General features: G+C 37.6%; 3 protein-coding genes across 4 annotated transcripts; all 3 read right to left on the minus strand.

Annotated features, from left to right (window-relative positions):
• Positions 1-6,410: 6,410 nt before the first annotated feature.
• LOC115779201 (granzyme B-like) lies at positions 6,411-8,477 on the minus strand. Of its 2 annotated transcripts, XM_030727729.1 has the most exons (5): positions 8,409-8,477; positions 8,186-8,333; positions 7,965-8,100; positions 7,060-7,323; positions 6,411-6,964 (listed from the first exon to the last, which is right to left on the minus strand). In XM_030727729.1, the coding sequence occupies exons 1-5, from the start codon at positions 8,464-8,466 to the stop codon at positions 6,797-6,799; spliced, it is 774 nt and encodes a 257-aa protein (XP_030583589.1). In that variant the 5' UTR covers positions 8,467-8,477; the 3' UTR covers positions 6,411-6,796. The 2 variants fall into 2 exon arrangements, with proteins under 2 accessions (XP_030583589.1, XP_030583588.1); XM_030727728.1 differs by having other exon boundaries at positions 8,186-8,466.
• Positions 8,478-10,244: 1,767 nt separating this feature from the next.
• On the minus strand, positions 10,245-11,653 carry LOC115778853 (duodenase-1-like). The gene is made up of 5 exons (XM_030727208.1): positions 11,569-11,653; positions 11,343-11,490; positions 11,124-11,259; positions 10,609-10,872; positions 10,245-10,520 (listed from the first exon to the last, which is right to left on the minus strand). The coding sequence occupies exons 1-5, from the start codon at positions 11,624-11,626 to the stop codon at positions 10,356-10,358; spliced, it is 771 nt and encodes a 256-aa protein (XP_030583068.1). The 5' UTR covers positions 11,627-11,653; the 3' UTR covers positions 10,245-10,355.
• Positions 11,654-12,588: 935 nt separating this feature from the next.
• Positions 12,589-13,964, minus strand: LOC115778852 (duodenase-1-like). The gene is made up of 5 exons (XM_030727206.1): positions 13,879-13,964; positions 13,652-13,799; positions 13,433-13,568; positions 12,887-13,150; positions 12,589-12,793 (listed from the first exon to the last, which is right to left on the minus strand). Exons 1-5 carry the CDS (start codon positions 13,934-13,936, stop codon positions 12,626-12,628), a joined length of 774 nt encoding a protein of 257 aa, XP_030583066.1. The 5' UTR covers positions 13,937-13,964; the 3' UTR covers positions 12,589-12,625.
• Positions 13,965-17,018: the final 3,054 nt, after the last annotated feature.

The raw sequence follows: 17,018 nt of genomic DNA on the forward strand, positions 1-17,018 counted from the left end.
TGGTTGGATGGATGGACGAACATCAACAAAGAGACACATAAAGAAAAACAAACTCCAAAACACAATAAACCCTTCAATAAATTTCAGCATCAGTGCTTTAGATTTACAACGCCTACGTGTGGTATATAACATCAGAATGCAGTGAATGTTTGACAAAAACAAACTGAACACTTTGAAGGAATCCAAACTCAAATTCAGCTGCATCCTGATGTTATTCAGCACATGAGGCTGGTTCTGTGTCTGAGTTGCTCAGAGAGCTAGCTTGGTTAGATACTTGCTAATTAGACTTCAGCGCTGGGTCTTTGCGGGGCCGATCCACACAGCCTCTGCAAGTGGCTGATGTCGTGTTATGCTTGTGTGAGCTGGATTATGTGTGGTGTTTTATATGCAGTGCCAACCTAGACTTTTTCCCTCTTTGGGTTTCCATAGCTGCCTTGTGCACGCTTCTCAGATGGACTTTGATAGTGGTATTTTTTCCCCCCTGAGAAGTGCTCCACACACTTTTTTTCATCATCCACAACAAGACACTCACTTCTAGCTGTCTTGCTGTCATACAGTCTCAGGGTGCTGGATTTGGGGTAAAACCCTCCATGCATAGTAAGGAGTTTTCTTGTCTTGATGTCAGTGCCTTCTATTTTCTCCTTTGGACACCTTATTATGTCAGGGTATCTGACCACTGGCAGGGCGTAGGTGTTGATTGCCCAGATCTTGTTCTTCTCATTCAGCTGACTCCTTAGGACTTGCCTTGCTCTCTGTAGGTACTTGGAGGTTGCCACTCATCCAGGAGTTCACAAAAGAACCCAGACCACCATTTAAAGAACTGCAGGCCTCACTTGCCTCAATCACAGTCAGTATTCATGATTCAAGTATAATGGAAACCATGGGAGAGTTCCAAGGCAAAAACCACTGCTGATCAAAAAGAACACAAAGGCTCGTCTCACATTTGCCAAAAACATCTCGATGATCCCCAAGACTTTTGCAACAATATTCTGTGGACTCACAAGAAAAAAGCTGAATTGTCATGGCTTGTGCTTGTTTGTGTTTTTCTTCCTGGATTTGTGAGGGTTGGGACTCTTCTCTTAGATTTGGGGTGGAGTTTTGCTTCTGTGCTACAACCTGGCGCATCTGTGTCTCATCAGCATCATCAAGGACATGTATTTGAAGACCAGTGGAAACCTCCACTCCTTGCCAGAGAGTCAACTACCCTCCAGTGGCAACTTGTCTATCTGTTTCTGTTGTTTCAAGAATAACTACCTTCGTGTTTTGGATCTTGTTTTGTTTCTTTCCAGGGAACTGCCTTGGTCCTGGGGATTAGTCTGTCTGTTTGTCATCTTTGCTCAGGAACAGATCAGCTGCCTAGTAACCACCTCCTTGACCTCCAAGAAGCCTAGCAAACTCTGGATATTCACCATCATTTTGTCTTCTATCCTCTCCTGAGTGGAGCCCCCACACCCTACCAAGTAAGCTCATTGCCTGTCTCTGTCACCATCAGGATACCTCCAACTGTTCAGACCCCCTCTCGAGTCAAATATGGTTTTGATAGCGTTATGGTCTGGGGCCACTTTGCTGCTTTAGGACCTTGATGACTTGAAGCCCTGATGCTGAAGCACAAAGCTGAAGCGTTAGCTCACATTCTAAGGCCTTCGGTATGGGCCTGTGGTACTTTTGGCAATGTTTTTTTTATTGTATATTTATACTATTTTTATTCTTTATGCAGCTGTGTTAACACAGTGTAGTATCTTATGTTTTACATGTCTGATATTTCATATAGGGTTTTTTTTTTTTTTTTTTTTTTTTTTTCTATTCTAAAGACACATTAAGGCCTCCTTTTACCTGAGTTGAGAGACCATGTTTCTCTCTGGGTGGAAAATCTCCCCTCACTTCTTGTCTTGTCTAAATAGGCATGTGTATGTTTAAGATCCACATATGCTTTCACCAGTACAGATGCTTAGATACTGAGGTTCCTTTATGGGACATTAGCCAAATATGGAAAGGTTACATACCAAGTCTCTCACATACACTGAAAACTAGCTGAAGCGGGTTTTCCATAAGATATTATGTTTGATGCAAACCAAGATGTGGGTGTGGATATGAAGGTATAAAACTCTTGCAATCCTCTATCTAGGGAGAGCATGGAGATTGGGCATCCTCTCCAACATTCTCTGACATTGACACAGCAGAACAGAAGCAATAACATCTATCTATCTATTGTAAGCTTTTTATTGCATCAACATTAATGACTCAGTAAACTCAAAGAAAACACAATGCTTACATTCTGAAAACACTTTATCTGGTAAGATAAAGGGCTTCAGACAGGAAGCCTGAGGTCAGCATAGGGACTGCGTGAGGTGAGGTATCAAATATCATGGCTTGCAAATCAAGACACAGCAAAGGCTCCACTTCCTGCGGATGTTGCAGGTTATGAGATTGTTGAACATATCACAATAACACACCTGCTTCTTCATTACATATGATAACCAACAGGGCAATAAAAATACTGCAGTGCAATACTGTATTTAACAGTGGGGCAATATTAAATCTGGTAATAGTGCAATATTTTATGCAATACTACATTTCTGCAATACTTTAAATCCATGTGCAATACTTATCACTTTATTTATTAACAGTATCTATTAACAGGTACCCTCCCTGTGTATATACACTTTTTGATGTGAGAATGTGTGTGTGTGGCAAAGTGGAAATAACAGTGGATCTCCTACGAAGCATGGGGTTAGGAGGATTTTATGTCAAGTTTTGCATGTTTTTGTTTTTTGTGATGTAGGCCACGCCCATGTGGGAGTGGAGGTCTCATTCTAGTTCAGCTGCCAGGCATTTGGAGTTGAGCGCTGGAATTAAGTGATTGGTGTGGGTTTGGGGCCCACTATAAAGGGAGAAGAGAGGAGCACTGCATGTGAGAGAGACAGGAAGTAAGGGGATTGCATGAGCACAGGAGTGGCTGCTCAAAATGGAGTTGGATTGGAAATCTGAGCTGAGGAAAACATTTTTTTAAAGGAAGCTCATCTTTTACCTGGCTGGGTTGATTTTAAGCCTTTTTTAAAAGGGGTCTAGTTTTATTGAGAAGAGGATTCATCTTAATTAAAGTGTGTTTGGAGTCTTTTAACAAAAAAAAAAACAGGACTGGGAACTGCTAAGGAGTGCCTGCATGTAAAGGGAGCTGCAGGAGGGAAAAGTCCACTGTGCCATTGGGAGGTGGTCACCCTGATGAAAGCACTCAAGACTGGAGAGGATAAAACTGAACTGCAGCCCAGGATTTGGTGTGGAACCCTACTCTCCATTAGCGCAAGGCTTTTGAAGCTGCGTGGAAACTCTTTAAGGAAAGGTGCAAGCTCAGTATTTAATTGACTGATCATTCCTTTAAGTGACCACCTTGTCTTTGTCTATAACCAAGCAGATAACCCTGGTGGTGGTGTTCTTGGGCCCTGAATTCCAAGCCAGGATTGTATTCCCAGCACAGCACCACACTTTGAAAAGAATAAATTATTGTGAAACTTATTTCCAGCGTAAGAGTGTTGGTGTTTTGTTGCTGGTCACTCCTTGAACCCATTCCTTATTTGGGGCAGATTTGGCCCACTTCCTCACATGTGTACTGTATGCTGGTTTTTGTATTGTATTTATATCCCTGCATTTTACACACACACACACACACACACACACACACACACACACACACACTCTTGTACCACATATCTTCGTATTCATTTTTTTAACTTATTTTCTTTCTTGTATTTTTCTTTTTGCTTGTTTGAAACTGACCAACAGCAGCTGTCGCAATTTAGTCAAGCACCTGTGCTTGATGACAATAAAAGCTTTCTGACTTTCTGATTCTGCAAAGCTTGAAACAGTTTCATAGTATTATGTCACAAGCATGGGATGAGTTTATTAAAAAAAAAATGTGATGAGTTCAAACTTTATTAGACCTACGCATTTTTTTCTTTTTCCACCACGTTGGTCCTGTTAATAGTGAATAAGATAAAGATGAAGAAGAGAAACCACAGCTTCAAGCTTGAGGTTTGACTGCATTTGCTTTTGCAGTCAGTGTTATGGTAGCATGCACAAGTAATTGTATTATTCCTGACAGCCAATGACTCAGTTTGTCATTTCCTGCAACCTCAGTGCAATACTGACTGGTGATACTATTGGTTTGTGTGAAGAAGTATGTGACACTCTGGTTGTTCAATAAATAAAAGATTTAAAGAGACAAAATGAAATTTATGAAACAGACATTTGTATATAGTTTTCAAACAATATGCACATACAAGAGAGATTTTGGAAGCTTGCAAAAAAGGGGCAATTATAAACTATCCTAAAACAGCTTCTGCCAAAAAAGAGAAATATGATGCTATTCACTTCTGAAAATAATTTTACATAAATGTTAAGTGTTCTCAGCTGGCTTGCTAATATTAGCAGCTAATAATCATACATGCTAGCAGTCTAGCAGAGACAACATCATAAACCCATTTTTGTTTCACATTAAATCATAGAAAACATATCAAATGTTTAAACTAATAGAATGTATGATTTTAAGCAACCCATCAATTGATTTGGTGAAGTTATAATTGTGATTTATAGTTGTTAGAGGACTCTTCTACTACTATGAAGTCATGCTGTTGTTGTAGATGCAGTATGTGATTTGTTCTGCTGAAAAAGACCTGGGAGCATATGTTGCTCTAAAACCTGTATATACCTTTCACAACTGATGGTGCTTTTCCAGATGTGCAGGCTCCCAATTCTATAGGCACTGATGCATCACCATACCATCAAAGATGCAAGCTTTTCAACTAAGCACTGATCATGATGGTCCTGCTCCTCTTTACTCTGGAGGACACGGCATCCATGTTTTCCAAAAAAGAATTTCAAATTTTGATTCCTCTGACCACAGAACAGTTTTCCACTTTGCCTAGATAGAATGCAAGGATGTTGCACTCAGTTAATGTAGTGGGATCCACTCATTATGAAGCTAATTGTGTGGCACAAATAGACTACGTGAGCTGTTTTATGTCTGACTATAACAGTGGGTTGACAGGATCTATTAGCTTAACAGTAGCTTATAATAAAAGTTGTAAATGATCTGAAACACACACACACACACAATAAAGCGGTCACTTTATCTGAATGCCCTTCAAAACTATCCAGCTATCTACCAAGATTTTACCTGGGGATCTCAGCATCTATCCAGTTTTTTATGCTTATTAAATTGGACCCTTTCCTAACTATCTTTAGTTCAGAGGAGATAAGTCATCTGCACCTACAGTTTAAAATCACCAATTAACCAAACAAGCTTGTCTTTGAACTGTAGGAGAACACACAAATGGCACAGAAAGGTCCCAGTTTAAACCCAGAACCTTCTTTGAGTAAGGTACCTGTACTAACCACTGCACTGCCAAGACCTCAAACCAAATACAGTTTCTTGTTCTTCATACAGAGGCAGCCACACTAAAACCTTCTGGAACAACACTACCCTCTAGTGGTGAAACATCAGCCATACCAAAAAAAATATGCATGTTACAATTCTAAAAAAATATTGTTACAATATTCAGTGATCATTCAGTCATCACTGTGTTTTCTTCTATATGAATCCTCTGATTTCTATGCATACTGTAGATAACTGATATATCTGGGTAGTCAAAGTAGCTGATAAAGGAAGCAACAACAGTTGTTAAGTTTCCTGCACTGCTAAAAGCTGAGCTTCATCACACAATGCCACACGTGTTGAGCTTCAAGACAATATATATTTCCATTTAAGGGTGGCATGGTGGTCACATTGAGCTGTTAGCACTGTTGTCTGACAGTAAGAAGGTTCCAACCCTGTCTGGGGCCTTTCTGTGTGGAGTTTGTTCCAAGTGCTTCAGTTTGATTCCAGAGTTAGATAACCATACTAGATAATACATTTGTCATGGATGTGATGTAGATACTGTAAAGTATTTGGAGTGTAAAGAATAAAATGCTGTGTGAATGTATGGATAAAATGTGACTCTATGACCACATAAAGCTGTGAGCGGAGAGAGATAATCTGAAATCTTGTGCATGCAGCAATTTGAAACCTGAACTTTCAGCTCACAAAGATTATTTGTACACAAAATTACTTTTGCCGTGTTTAAAATGACCATCCACTATTGTCACATTATATTTCATTTTCTTTGGAATTGAATTGGTGTATGAATTTTGTTTTCTTTTTCACAAATAAAGGCATTTACACTATAAACTGATAAAAAATCAGCAAAAAGTCAGCTAAATACAGGGAATTTATCTTTGACTATCAAAATTTCCTTAGAGAAAATGTCCATACCTCTCACACCCCATGTCAAACAAAACTACACATTTTTTATTTTTTATATTTGTTTTATTTGTTTTGATTACATTTTTATCTCATAATGTGGAATGACGACCTCATGGTGAAACGTCCATCCGCCTGTCCACAGTTCACAAGAATCCTCCTCCCATATTATTGGTCAGATTTTAGTGAGATGAGATTCATTTGTCCTGGATATGACTGTTTACAAGCCTTTTGTATTTCTCAGTGCATTTTAATTCTCGTTAGTTTGGGCAATTCATCTAGCAAATGACAAGAAAAATTTCTTTCACTTTCTTACTGTATGTCACACATTACAGTAACCTGCAAACTGTGATGGATTGTGAGCTGAAAGGCTACTATGTCGCTGATGTTCTAGTTGGAAGCTTGTCATGGATAAAAAGTCACCAACAGTTTTTTTAATGGCCCTGTAATTTTAGAAACTGAATGATTATAATACATCCATGATACAGCTGAAAATATTTGTTACACTTTGCATTTCTTTTTCTTGAGAATATCTTTGATCCAAGGAAGAAATTTTGATACATCTGTATAGACGTTGGGGATGTTCGGATAATTACAACTGTTGTTGTTGTTAAAGGAAGCGATACCAAGGGGCAACTTGTTGCATACGAGAGGGCCACCAGAATCACCCTGTGAGGAAGAAATATCAGTTGTTAATTTGTTGTTGTTGTTCAATAAATATGATATTTATACCCTATTTGAAATGAAAAGATTAAAAACATTACCTGACAGATTCCATTCTTTGTGTTGTATCCACCAGCACAAATAACATTTTTCGGAGTTCTGTTACCCCACAGCTTCTGACACTTCTTCTTGTTAATGATGGGAACACTGACCACTTGCAGCTCATTAGAATTTTTACCTTTAGTTTCTGTGGCCCCCCATCCAGCTACGCTGCACATCTTGTTTTCCTTCAGGTTTATTTTTTGAATTGGAAGTTGAATTCGTTTAATTGTTTTTTCGTTACCCAGGCGAACTTTCCTAGAGAGCTGAAAACAGAAAATAAGAAATACAATTTTTCAAATTTTCTAATATTCAGGAGTTAGAAACATGTCAAATTATGATGTATTTAAAGTTCTCCAGCATTTGTTATTTCACAACTCTCAAAACCATGCAAGCGATTCATTCTACAATCCTATCATATCACAAGCATATTTGGATGCATTAATGTAGCTATTGATGTGTCACGTGTGTATTATTGATAGAGGAAATTAAGAAAAAATATTTGTCGGTTATTTCATATTTTACTAATCTTTGCTGTTATTGTTAGCAGTCCATCACAGGCAGCTGTTGTGGCCAAAAACATAATTCTCTTTTTCCTGGTTTTAGCGTCACTACAAACAACCAGCATGTAAGGAAATTCAGAAAAATGTATAAGAATTGTGCACTTTTTTTGAAAACCTTATGGCCATACCTTTGACCATGCCAATTCCCTCCCCCACTAAACACATTTTTATTTGTTGACCCTCATGGAAATCATATAACTTGCCAAAGATTCCTGGCAGAATGTGTTTCCAAATTATTTATATTTCGTCTTTTTGTATTTATTTATCTTTTAAATATTTTTTCCATGTATCATTATTTCATCGATATCCTTTGAGATTCTGAGGTTGAATACTTATCTACTTACTTTGAGGAGCATGATGTCATTCGCGAATGAACCGCTCTTAAAAGAAGGGTGTTTGCACATCTTTTGTATTCCATATCTCATTTTCTTATCAACCTTTTTCAGATTGTGGGTGCCCAGAACAACACTTGTAGGATTCCTGCATGAATAATGATTGAGAAACCGACAGAATTATTTATTAGTTGAAGGGGAGATTGCTCGAAGAGTATCGGGGGGTTACTCACTTATCGGCACAGTGCGCAGCAGTCATCACAAAGTCTTCACTGACAAGGAACCCGCCACATTTATGCAAATTGTTGTTTTGTACTGATGCCATATACTGCATGGCCTTTTCCTTAGCAATTTTACCTTTTATGATTTCACTCCCCAGTGCTGAAAAGAAATAAATAAAAATAAGGAGAAATACATTTTTTACATATTCTGAAGAACCTGATTTGGAAATCTTACCATGTTGCATAAGGCATGTCAGAGCGTGGATCAGCAGAAACTCTCTCAGAGCATGCATTGTGCTTGGAGGATCAGTGAAATGCAGAGGTTCAGAGGGGCAGCATACTTGTTTTATGCATCACCTTCTGTCTGTGGTTTTCATCAACTTGTCTCTTCTCTCAAAGTGTTGCTCCACATTTATGTTTACTAAACATGTCATTTTTATGACATTTTCTTTGGGTTTATTTTTCTTTTAAAAGGGAGCTTTTGGATCTCTCACTGCTAAATTAACTTTTATTCAATGAATTAAAAAAAAAAAAAAATATATATAAATACTTTTTCTTTTCTTTTTCTTTGTTAAAAAAAAACAAAACAAAAAACAAGCCAACGTGTGAAACCTGTATTGGCACCAAAACCTGTGAAAACTATGAGTCACTGTAACAGTTTCTAGCAACACCTTTACAGTCAAATGTCAGATGTTAAAGTCATGTATCTACTTAGTACACCACTGTTGAATTTAACTACCACCATGCATGAAACAGGGAAATAAATGTTTTGTAAAAAAAATGACGCACATTACTGTAATTAATTAGCTGAGAGTGATACCATCAATACCCTCACTGTACCTTACACATTTTTTTAAATACTAAATGCTTACATTTAAAAAAATACACCACAAATCGATACAAGTTTTCCTACATTACACTTCCTTCTCTCCATTTCTCCATATTTGCTCCAATACCTCATTATATCAAGCAGAGGACAGCAGAGTTCTTTATAAGCCATTTGAAGTTTTTCTGCAATCTGACCATAAGTGAGAGCATATCTCATTATTTGGTGGAAAACCTCTGTCCTACTAATGATATTACATTTGAAGGTGTCATTGTTCCTGGAATTATGGCATAAATAAGTAAAGCACTGCAAAAAATACAGATTCATTCATTCTGTTATGGTCCTGGGCCATGTGCCCAGCATTTTGTGTTTCATTCTTTTGGTTTCTGTTTTCATTGCACTCCTGTTATGTTTTCCAGTTTGTATTTGGTTTTGTTCATCCTCTCTTGTTCTTAGTTATAGTTGCTTTCTTATTGTTTTCCTAGTTCCCTTTGTCCCTGTCTCCCCAGCGTCTCTGTGTCTGTCCTGTCCCTCTGTCATGTCTCTGGTCTCGTGTTTTGTGGTTTATTTCCTCTGCGGTGTGTCAAGTCCACGTTTCAGTCTGTCTAGTTACTTCCTGTCTTATTTTGGTAGTGGCTGGTTTCTAGTGCAGTGTGTTTAATTTTCCTTCCTGTGTCTCTCTTCCAGGTGTTCCTCATCCCCTCGTTACCTAGTGTGTATATATTGTCTGCGTTCCAGTCAGTCTTTGTTGTGTCATTGTCATCATCTCTCCTCCTCCTGTGTGTCAGTCTGTCAGTTTAAGTTTGCTTCCTTTGTTATGCTGCCGTCCTGTTTCCAGCAATAATGCTGTGTTTTGAATTTAGCCTCTGTCTCTGGTGTTCTGCTTAGAGGTCCTCACTCCTGCCAGCCGCAGCAGTACATGACACATTCATTCATTCATTCACACAAGCACTGATTTTCACATAATGTTTAAAGTTATGTCTGGAGAGATTTTTAACGACACTTCCCTCTGCTTCTAAAGATCACAAAATAATTTGTGTAATTTGTATTCTTTATTGTTTGTTTGGCACTGTTTGCTCACTCAGAGTGAAGACCAACACTCCAGAAACCTGAAACAGACCAAGAAATAGCACATTCACAAATAAAATTAGACATCTGCTGTGGGTAGGATTTGTGTTTAATAACTCTTTTGCATTATACAAGACAAGTCATTAGACAAGCATCAGAAAGAATAACCAGCTGGTTTCATTTAACAATCTTCTAATGATGGATTTTGCAAATGACATAACTTGCATATCACTTGTGTCAGCATTTAACAATACATCAACAATACATTTCAGACATGTTTTACTACAGTCAGCAGTTCTTTTTGTTGAGAATGTCTTTGATCCAGGGCAGGAATTTTGAAATGTCTGTATAGACGTTGGGGAAATCCGGATAGTCACAGTTATTTCCGTTGTTAAAGGAAGCAACACCAACAGCCATCTTATTGTCACAAACCAAAGGACCACCGGAATCACCCTATTAAGAGGAAATATCTTAATTTATTTTTATTCAATGAATATGACATTTGTATCATACATTATATGAAAGATTGAAAAAAAAGTACCTGACAGAATCCTTTGTTTTTGTAGTATCCACCTGCACAGATAACATTAGTGGAAATTATATTTTGCCATATATTCCTACACTTGTTCAGGTTGATGATGGGAACATCCACCACTTGCAGGTTATCAACAGTTTTACCACAACTTTTTATGGCTCCCCATCCAGCCACACTGCAGCTTTTGTTTTCCTGCAGGTTTATTTGCTGAGTTGGAAGCTGAATTGGCTTAATTGGTCTTTTTTTGTTCAGGTAAGCTTTGTCACACAGCTGGAGACAGAAAAAAGAAATAATAAAATTACTTTCTTCATATTTTCTTCCTTAAATTTCTGATGAGTTGAGACCTCTAATTATATCAAAGTTGTGTTTTAAGCTTCCCAGTATTTGGGGTTGGACATTTCTCAATGGCGCTAAATCATTCTTATAATACCATCTATTTCCTTGTTTTAACTTACCTACAAATTACTTAAGTCAACATAATCTGAAAATCTTCTGGGATTTTGAGGTTAAATACTACTTACTTTGAGAAGCATGATGTCATTCCCAGAAGAAATGTTCTTATAAGAAGGATGTTTGCACTTCTTTTTTATTCCATATCTCATTGTCTTATCAACCTTCTTCAGATTGTGGGTGCCCAGAACAACACTTGTAGGATTCCTGCACAAATAATGTTTTAGAAACCAACAGAAACATTTATACTTTGTGATAAACAGATTGCTTAAAGATTTTTAGCAACTTACCAAGCATCACAGTGTGCCGCCGTCATTACAAAGTCTTCACTGACAAGAAATCCCCCACAAATATGCCCTATGTTGTCTTGCACTGAAGCCATATACTGCAGTGACTTCTTCTTGGCTTTTTTACCTTTTATGATTTCACTCCCCAGTGCTGCAAAGAAGTGAATACAAATTAAAACAGATAAAATTGCACATATATAAGAAATTCATTAACAGTTGGAAATCTTACCATTTTGTCCAAGACAAGTCAGTGCTAAGATCAGCAGAAACGTTTGCAGGGCGTCCATTGTGTTTGAAAGTCAAGTGAAATGCAGTCAGTTTAGGGAGGAAGTCATTTACTTTATGCATCACCTTGCATCAGTCTGTGGTTTTTGTCAACAACACTTCCTATCTGGCTCTCTGCTCAACCTTTTGTCACACATTTAACTTTATTCTATGTGGTTTTATTTTGCTCTTTAAGGGGCATTTTGTACCTCTCATTATTAAATTATCTTTTATTAAATGATATTCTAATGCAAATTGTCCCCCCCCCCCTTTTTTGTTGTTGTTTTCTGTAGCAGTGAGAAACATCACACTTTAAAAACTGTGAAAACTAGATGAGTCACTGAAAAAAAAATCTAGCAACACCTTTACAATCACAGGTGTTCAAACTGTTAGTGATTAATTTGACTTGTGCAACATTCAAATTAGTGGTTTTTTTTAAGTAATTATATTGATTACCATAATTTAATGAACTGAGAGCAATCCCAACTTAATGCATGCACATGCACACTGTACCTCATGCAGTGTTTATAATGACTAAATGTTTATATTTATAATCACACCACAAAGTTTTATTACATTGTGCTTCCTCTCCCCATATTACTGTTGCTCAATACTTCACAGCTAGCAGCGTGCTGCAGAGTTCACTGCAAAAATGGGCACATAGGGCAGCTTTGGCTCAGGGGGAGGAGTGGGTCACGGTGCAATCAGAAAAATGGCAGTTCAATCGCCACCTCCTCCAGCCTCCATGTTGAAGCATTCTTGGGCGAGATACTGAATTGAGTTGCCCCTGATGCATTCATATGAATGTTAGATAATAAAAGCACATAGCATAGAAAAAATTGCTTGTCTAAGTTGATGAATGAGACTTGTAGTAGAACATGCACCAAGTGCTCAAATTAGGTAGAAAAGTGCTATGTAAATATTAATCCATTTACCATAGTAAGTACACATAAGACAGATGGTTTTTTTAATCATTATTATGCTTTATTCCCAAACATGTGTTGTAATACATGGGTGACTTTTTAGATGCCATTCTTTTTGTTGAGGATGCCTTTGATCCAGGGCAGGAATTTTGAAATGTCTGTGTAGATGTTGGGGAGATTCGGATAGTCACAGTTTTTTTTGTTGTTAAAGGAAACAACACCAACGGCCAGCTTCTTGTCACAAACCAAAGGACCACCGGAATCACCCTATGAAGAGGAAATATCTTAATTAATTTTTGTATAATTATAATAATTATGCTGTTTATACTAAATTTTACATGAAAAGATTAAAAAACATACCTGACAGAATCCTTTGTTTTTGTAGTATCCACCTGCACAGATAACATTGGCAGGAATGTAATTTTGCCACTTCTTCTTACACTTGTTCAGGTTGATGATGGGAACATCCACCACTTGCAGGTTATCAACATTTGAACCATTAGTTTTTATGGCTCCCCATCCAGCCACACTGCAGCTTTTGTTTTCCTTCAGGTTTATTTGCTGAGTTGGAAGCTGAATTGGCTTAATTGGTTTTTTTTTGTCCAGGTAAGCTTTGCCAGACAGCTGGAGACAGAAAAAAGAAATAATAAAATTACTTTCTTCATATTTTCTTCCTCAAATTTTCTGATTCCTCAGTATTGATGAGTTGAGACCTCTAAACATATCAGACTTGAATTTTAAGTTTCCCAGTATTTGGGGTTGAATATTTGTTGGTATTGCTGATGGGATTGCAGGCAGTGGTTGGGGCTTTAAATCAAGTAATCAACTTAAGTAAACATAATCTGAAACTTTGAATGTTTTATAAACTTGCCTAAAATAAGATTCTGAGGTTAGTTATTTACTTACTTTGAGAAGCATGATGTCATTCCCAGAAGAAATGTTCTTATAAGAAGGGTGTTTGTATTTCTTTTTTATTCCATATCTCATTGTCTTATCAACCTTCTTCAGATTGTGGGTGCCCAGAACAACGCTTTTAGGATTCCTGCATGAATAATGTTTTAGAAACCAACGGAAACATTTATACTTTGTGATAAACAGAGTGCTTACAGGTTTTTGGCAACTTACCAAGCATCACAGTGTGCCGCCGTCATTACAAAGTCTTCACTGACGAGAAATCCCCCACATATATGCCCTGTGTTGTTTTGCACTGAAGCCATATACTGCAGTGACTTCTTCTTGGCTTTTTTACCTTTTATGATTTCACTCCCCAGTGCTGAAAAGACATAAACAAAAATTAAAATATATAAAATTGCATGTTTAAGAAAAAGGTAAGATACAGTTGGAAATGTTACCATTTTGTCCAAGATAAGTCAGGAGTAGGATCAGCAGAAATGCTTGCAGAGCGTGCATTGTGCCTGAAAGTCAAGTAAAATGCAGTCGGTTGGGGGAGAAATCATTTACTTTATGCATCACCTTGCATCAGTCTGTGGTTTTAATAACACATCCCACCTGCTGCTCTTCTCAAAGTTTTTTTACACAGTTATCTTTACACCGTATGTATTTTGATGAACCTTTTTGTGGTTTCCTCTTTAAGGGGCCTTTGGACTCACATTGAATGAGTTTTTAAAGAAAAAAAAGGGGTCTTTTTGTTTAGTTTTTTTTTTTGGTGTCTCAAGCTGTGGGAAACATCACACTCTGAAAAACTGTGAAAACTAGATGTGTCAGTGAACTCACAGTTTGCAGCAACACCTGTGAATTTACAGATGTTAAAGTAGTCTGTCTGTTCATACATTACTGTTTAATCTGCCTGATGTGCAATGTCCAGATAACTGTTTTGTAAAAATCATGCAGAATGCACACACACTGAAATACTCAAATACTGTACCTTATCAAGGATTTTTTTAAAACAGTAAATACTTATATTTTTAAATACACCACAAATCAGTCTTACTACATTATGCTTCCTCTTCCCATATCCACAAACCATCAACTGTAATATTCTGTATATTTACAGCTCAACTCTGGCTCAGTCCCTCACAATATCCAGCAGAGAGGAGCAGAGCTCAGTATAATCTTTTTGAAGTTGCTATGCTCTTTGACCATGAGAGGGCGCTATCCATCCATCAGTTTAAAGTCACAAATTGAGGCACTCATTGAATCTTAACATAATACGTTTTGCTGTAAGAGTGGAAGTCAGGGTTGTGATCACTTTGATTGACAGGTGTCCCCACACAGCTAGCTGTAGCCATTCCCTGTCTGCTGCACCTCATCTCTGCTATTTCCAGTCATTAAAATGTACCTCTGCACCCTGTTTGTGTTGTTGATGCTTTTTGAGGCATTTTTAATGGAATTGTCTGGTAAATAACACAGCCTGGTATACAGCCTGTCCAAGATAGTTTTGCTCCAGTTTTGGTGGCACAATATTTTGTCTAGTTATTAGTCTGTTACTTAGCATTAATTAGTAGATATGTGTGTCTATGAGTTGCTCCCACACAGTTTATGGATGCAGCTGGCTAACTAATATTAATAGCATTTGCTGATGCCTTAGCACTCCACCCTCTTGTCCAAATATGATGGCTTTTGGCTACCAAAAAACAAAAACAAAAATCAAGTGGCAGCCAAAGCATTAATACTGAGGGATGAAAACAATGTCCAAAAACCTATTAATGATCTCACAGTGTCTTTATCTTTAACACAGTCTCTTGTCCAGTTGGTCTGTTGTACAGTTCAACATAATCATCTTTATTACAGCGCACAAAATAAGCATAATGTTTTTTGTTTAGTTTCTTAAATTCTGGGTCTTGCTAAGACTTGACTGGAAGTTTGTTTCTTTGTAGATGTTGGATTTAGTATCCTTAGGTTTTCCAGCCAGTGTCAGATTCTCTCTCCTACAATAATGGTGACAGACCCTGAGCAGAAGCTGACATTTACACATCATGCCTGCTGTGTGACACAACACGTGGGTTTTAATCCAATACCAACCTTCTCAACTGGTTTATTTTAAACATTCTCACAGTAGAACACGAGCACATTTTGATATTGTGCATAAATGTTATTGAAGAACACCTGCTGGTCTTTGAAGTAAAAAAAAAAAAAAATGTTGCTGAAGAAATATCACCATGCATGCAGTGACAAAACACAGAGGCTGTCTAGTTTCACTGGCATGAAGACTTTCTTCACACACGGCACGAATTGAGGAGTAGGGTGGATAGGCTTTGGTCTGTTCCCTTCACTAACAGCCAAAGACAACCTCATGATGTTGACTGGGACTCTGGCCAACATGTGGCTGGCCTGTTTAAGCTGACCAAACTATATAGAAGGTTCCCCTTTAGCCTTTTTTTGTTTATTATTACCTTTTCATTTGTGATGTTTCTGTATTAACAGTGCAACCTATGCACTTTAAGCAACTAAAAATCTACCCAGTGCTACTAAATAGCTGTAGTTTAATAATAATAATAATAATAATAATAACAGTAAATCTTAAAGATAGGGAGAGAATCCATATTGTGAATGTGGTGTGGGACAGTTTGAGTGTAGAATGAGATGCTGCCAGTCTGTGCACTTCACGCTGTAACTAAAAAGGAGTCCCGGGCCTGTCCTGCCTGTTCACGACATGTGCATCTGAATCTTGTGAAAGCGTAAAAGAAAATAGCCAAAATATGAGAACCACTCATCCGAAGAACTTCAGGCTTGACACTGCACAGCCAAGGTCAGTTGTTGAGAAAAGCAAAGGAAAGACAGACACCAAGACATGCACACAGAGGCCGGAGTCCTAGAGGACCGTGTTGTTGTGAAATGTGTTTCTGATATTCTTTTCATGTTTGTGAAGGATATTGTTCTAGAAGTCTTGTGATTTGTTCCGATGCAACTTGAATTTCAACATTTAACATGCTAAGCGTGACCTGTAGAGTCTGAGATGGGGCTCTTGGATTTTTTTCCTTGCGGTTTCTCTGAGCAGTGCACAGTCTGACCGTGGGGTGAATTTGCCAGCATGTCCACTCCTGGGAAGACTGGCAGCTGTCAATAATCTTTCCCACTGTTGAATGATGGACTTCACATAGTTTGAAAACAGACTGAAAGGCAGCAAAAGTTGATTCTTAAAAAAATCATTGCTTACATATTTCATCCTTGGCATTGTTTTAAGATATAAGTGACCAGCAATCTGCCAAAAATCGAAACTTCTGCTTTTATAGATTCACGTTGCTGATAATCCATGAATCAAGTTTAATTGATTATCAGCACCTGGATGCTACTGTCCCTCCAAATTCCTATGGAAGGAGTATGGGTGTACTTACTTTTTCACACACTGCTTCTGCATTTGGTCTAATTCTTCTTAAATAAATAAATAACACTATGTAATCTATCATGTTTTGTAGTTTATTTGAGGTGGTATTTATGTAATTTTAAGACTTGCTAAAGATTATTTCTCAGGTTATGTTTAATATATCCTGATTTGTAGAAACATTTGAATTTAAGGCTGCTGTACTTTCTT

The sequence above is a fragment of the Archocentrus centrarchus genome, chromosome 4, assembly GCF_007364275.1.
Source record: "Archocentrus centrarchus isolate MPI-CPG fArcCen1 chromosome 4, fArcCen1, whole genome shotgun sequence".
Classification (NCBI taxonomy): Eukaryota; Metazoa; Chordata; class Actinopteri; order Cichliformes; family Cichlidae; genus Archocentrus; species Archocentrus centrarchus.

Bases quoted from the DNA above. Each gene is read 5' to 3' on its own strand.
- LOC115778852 (XM_030727206.1), bottom strand. From the start codon at position 13,936: ATGCACGCTCTGCAAGCATTTCTGCTGATCCTACTCCTGACTTATCTT. The intron at 13,800-13,878 runs GTAACATTTCCA...ATGTCTTTTCAG, and splicing joins GACTTATCTTGGACAAAATG to CACTGGGGAGTGAAATCATA. The intron at 13,151-13,432 runs GTAAGTAAATAA...TTCTGTCTCCAG, and splicing joins ATGACATCATGCTTCTCAAA to CTGTCTGGCAAAGCTTACCT.
- LOC115779201 (XM_030727728.1), bottom strand. From the start codon at position 8,466: ATGCATGCTCTGAGAGAGTTTCTGCTGATCCACGCTCTGACATGCCTT. The intron at 8,101-8,185 runs GTGAGTAACCCC...TTATTCATGCAG, and splicing joins GCTGCGCACTGTGCCGATAA to GAATCCTACAAGTGTTGTTC. The intron at 6,965-7,059 runs GTAATGTTTTTA...TCTTCCTCACAG, and splicing joins CAAAGAATGGAATCTGTCAG to GGTGATTCTGGTGGCCCTCT.
- LOC115778853 (XM_030727208.1), bottom strand. From the start codon at position 11,626: ATGGACGCCCTGCAAACGTTTCTGCTGATCTTAGCACTGACTTGTCTT. The intron at 10,873-11,123 runs GTAAGTAGTATT...TTCTGTCTCCAG, and splicing joins ATGACATCATGCTTCTCAAA to CTGTGTGACAAAGCTTACCT. The intron at 10,521-10,608 runs GTACTTTTTTTT...TCCTCTTAATAG, and splicing joins AAAACAAAGGATTCTGTCAG to GGTGATTCCGGTGGTCCTTT.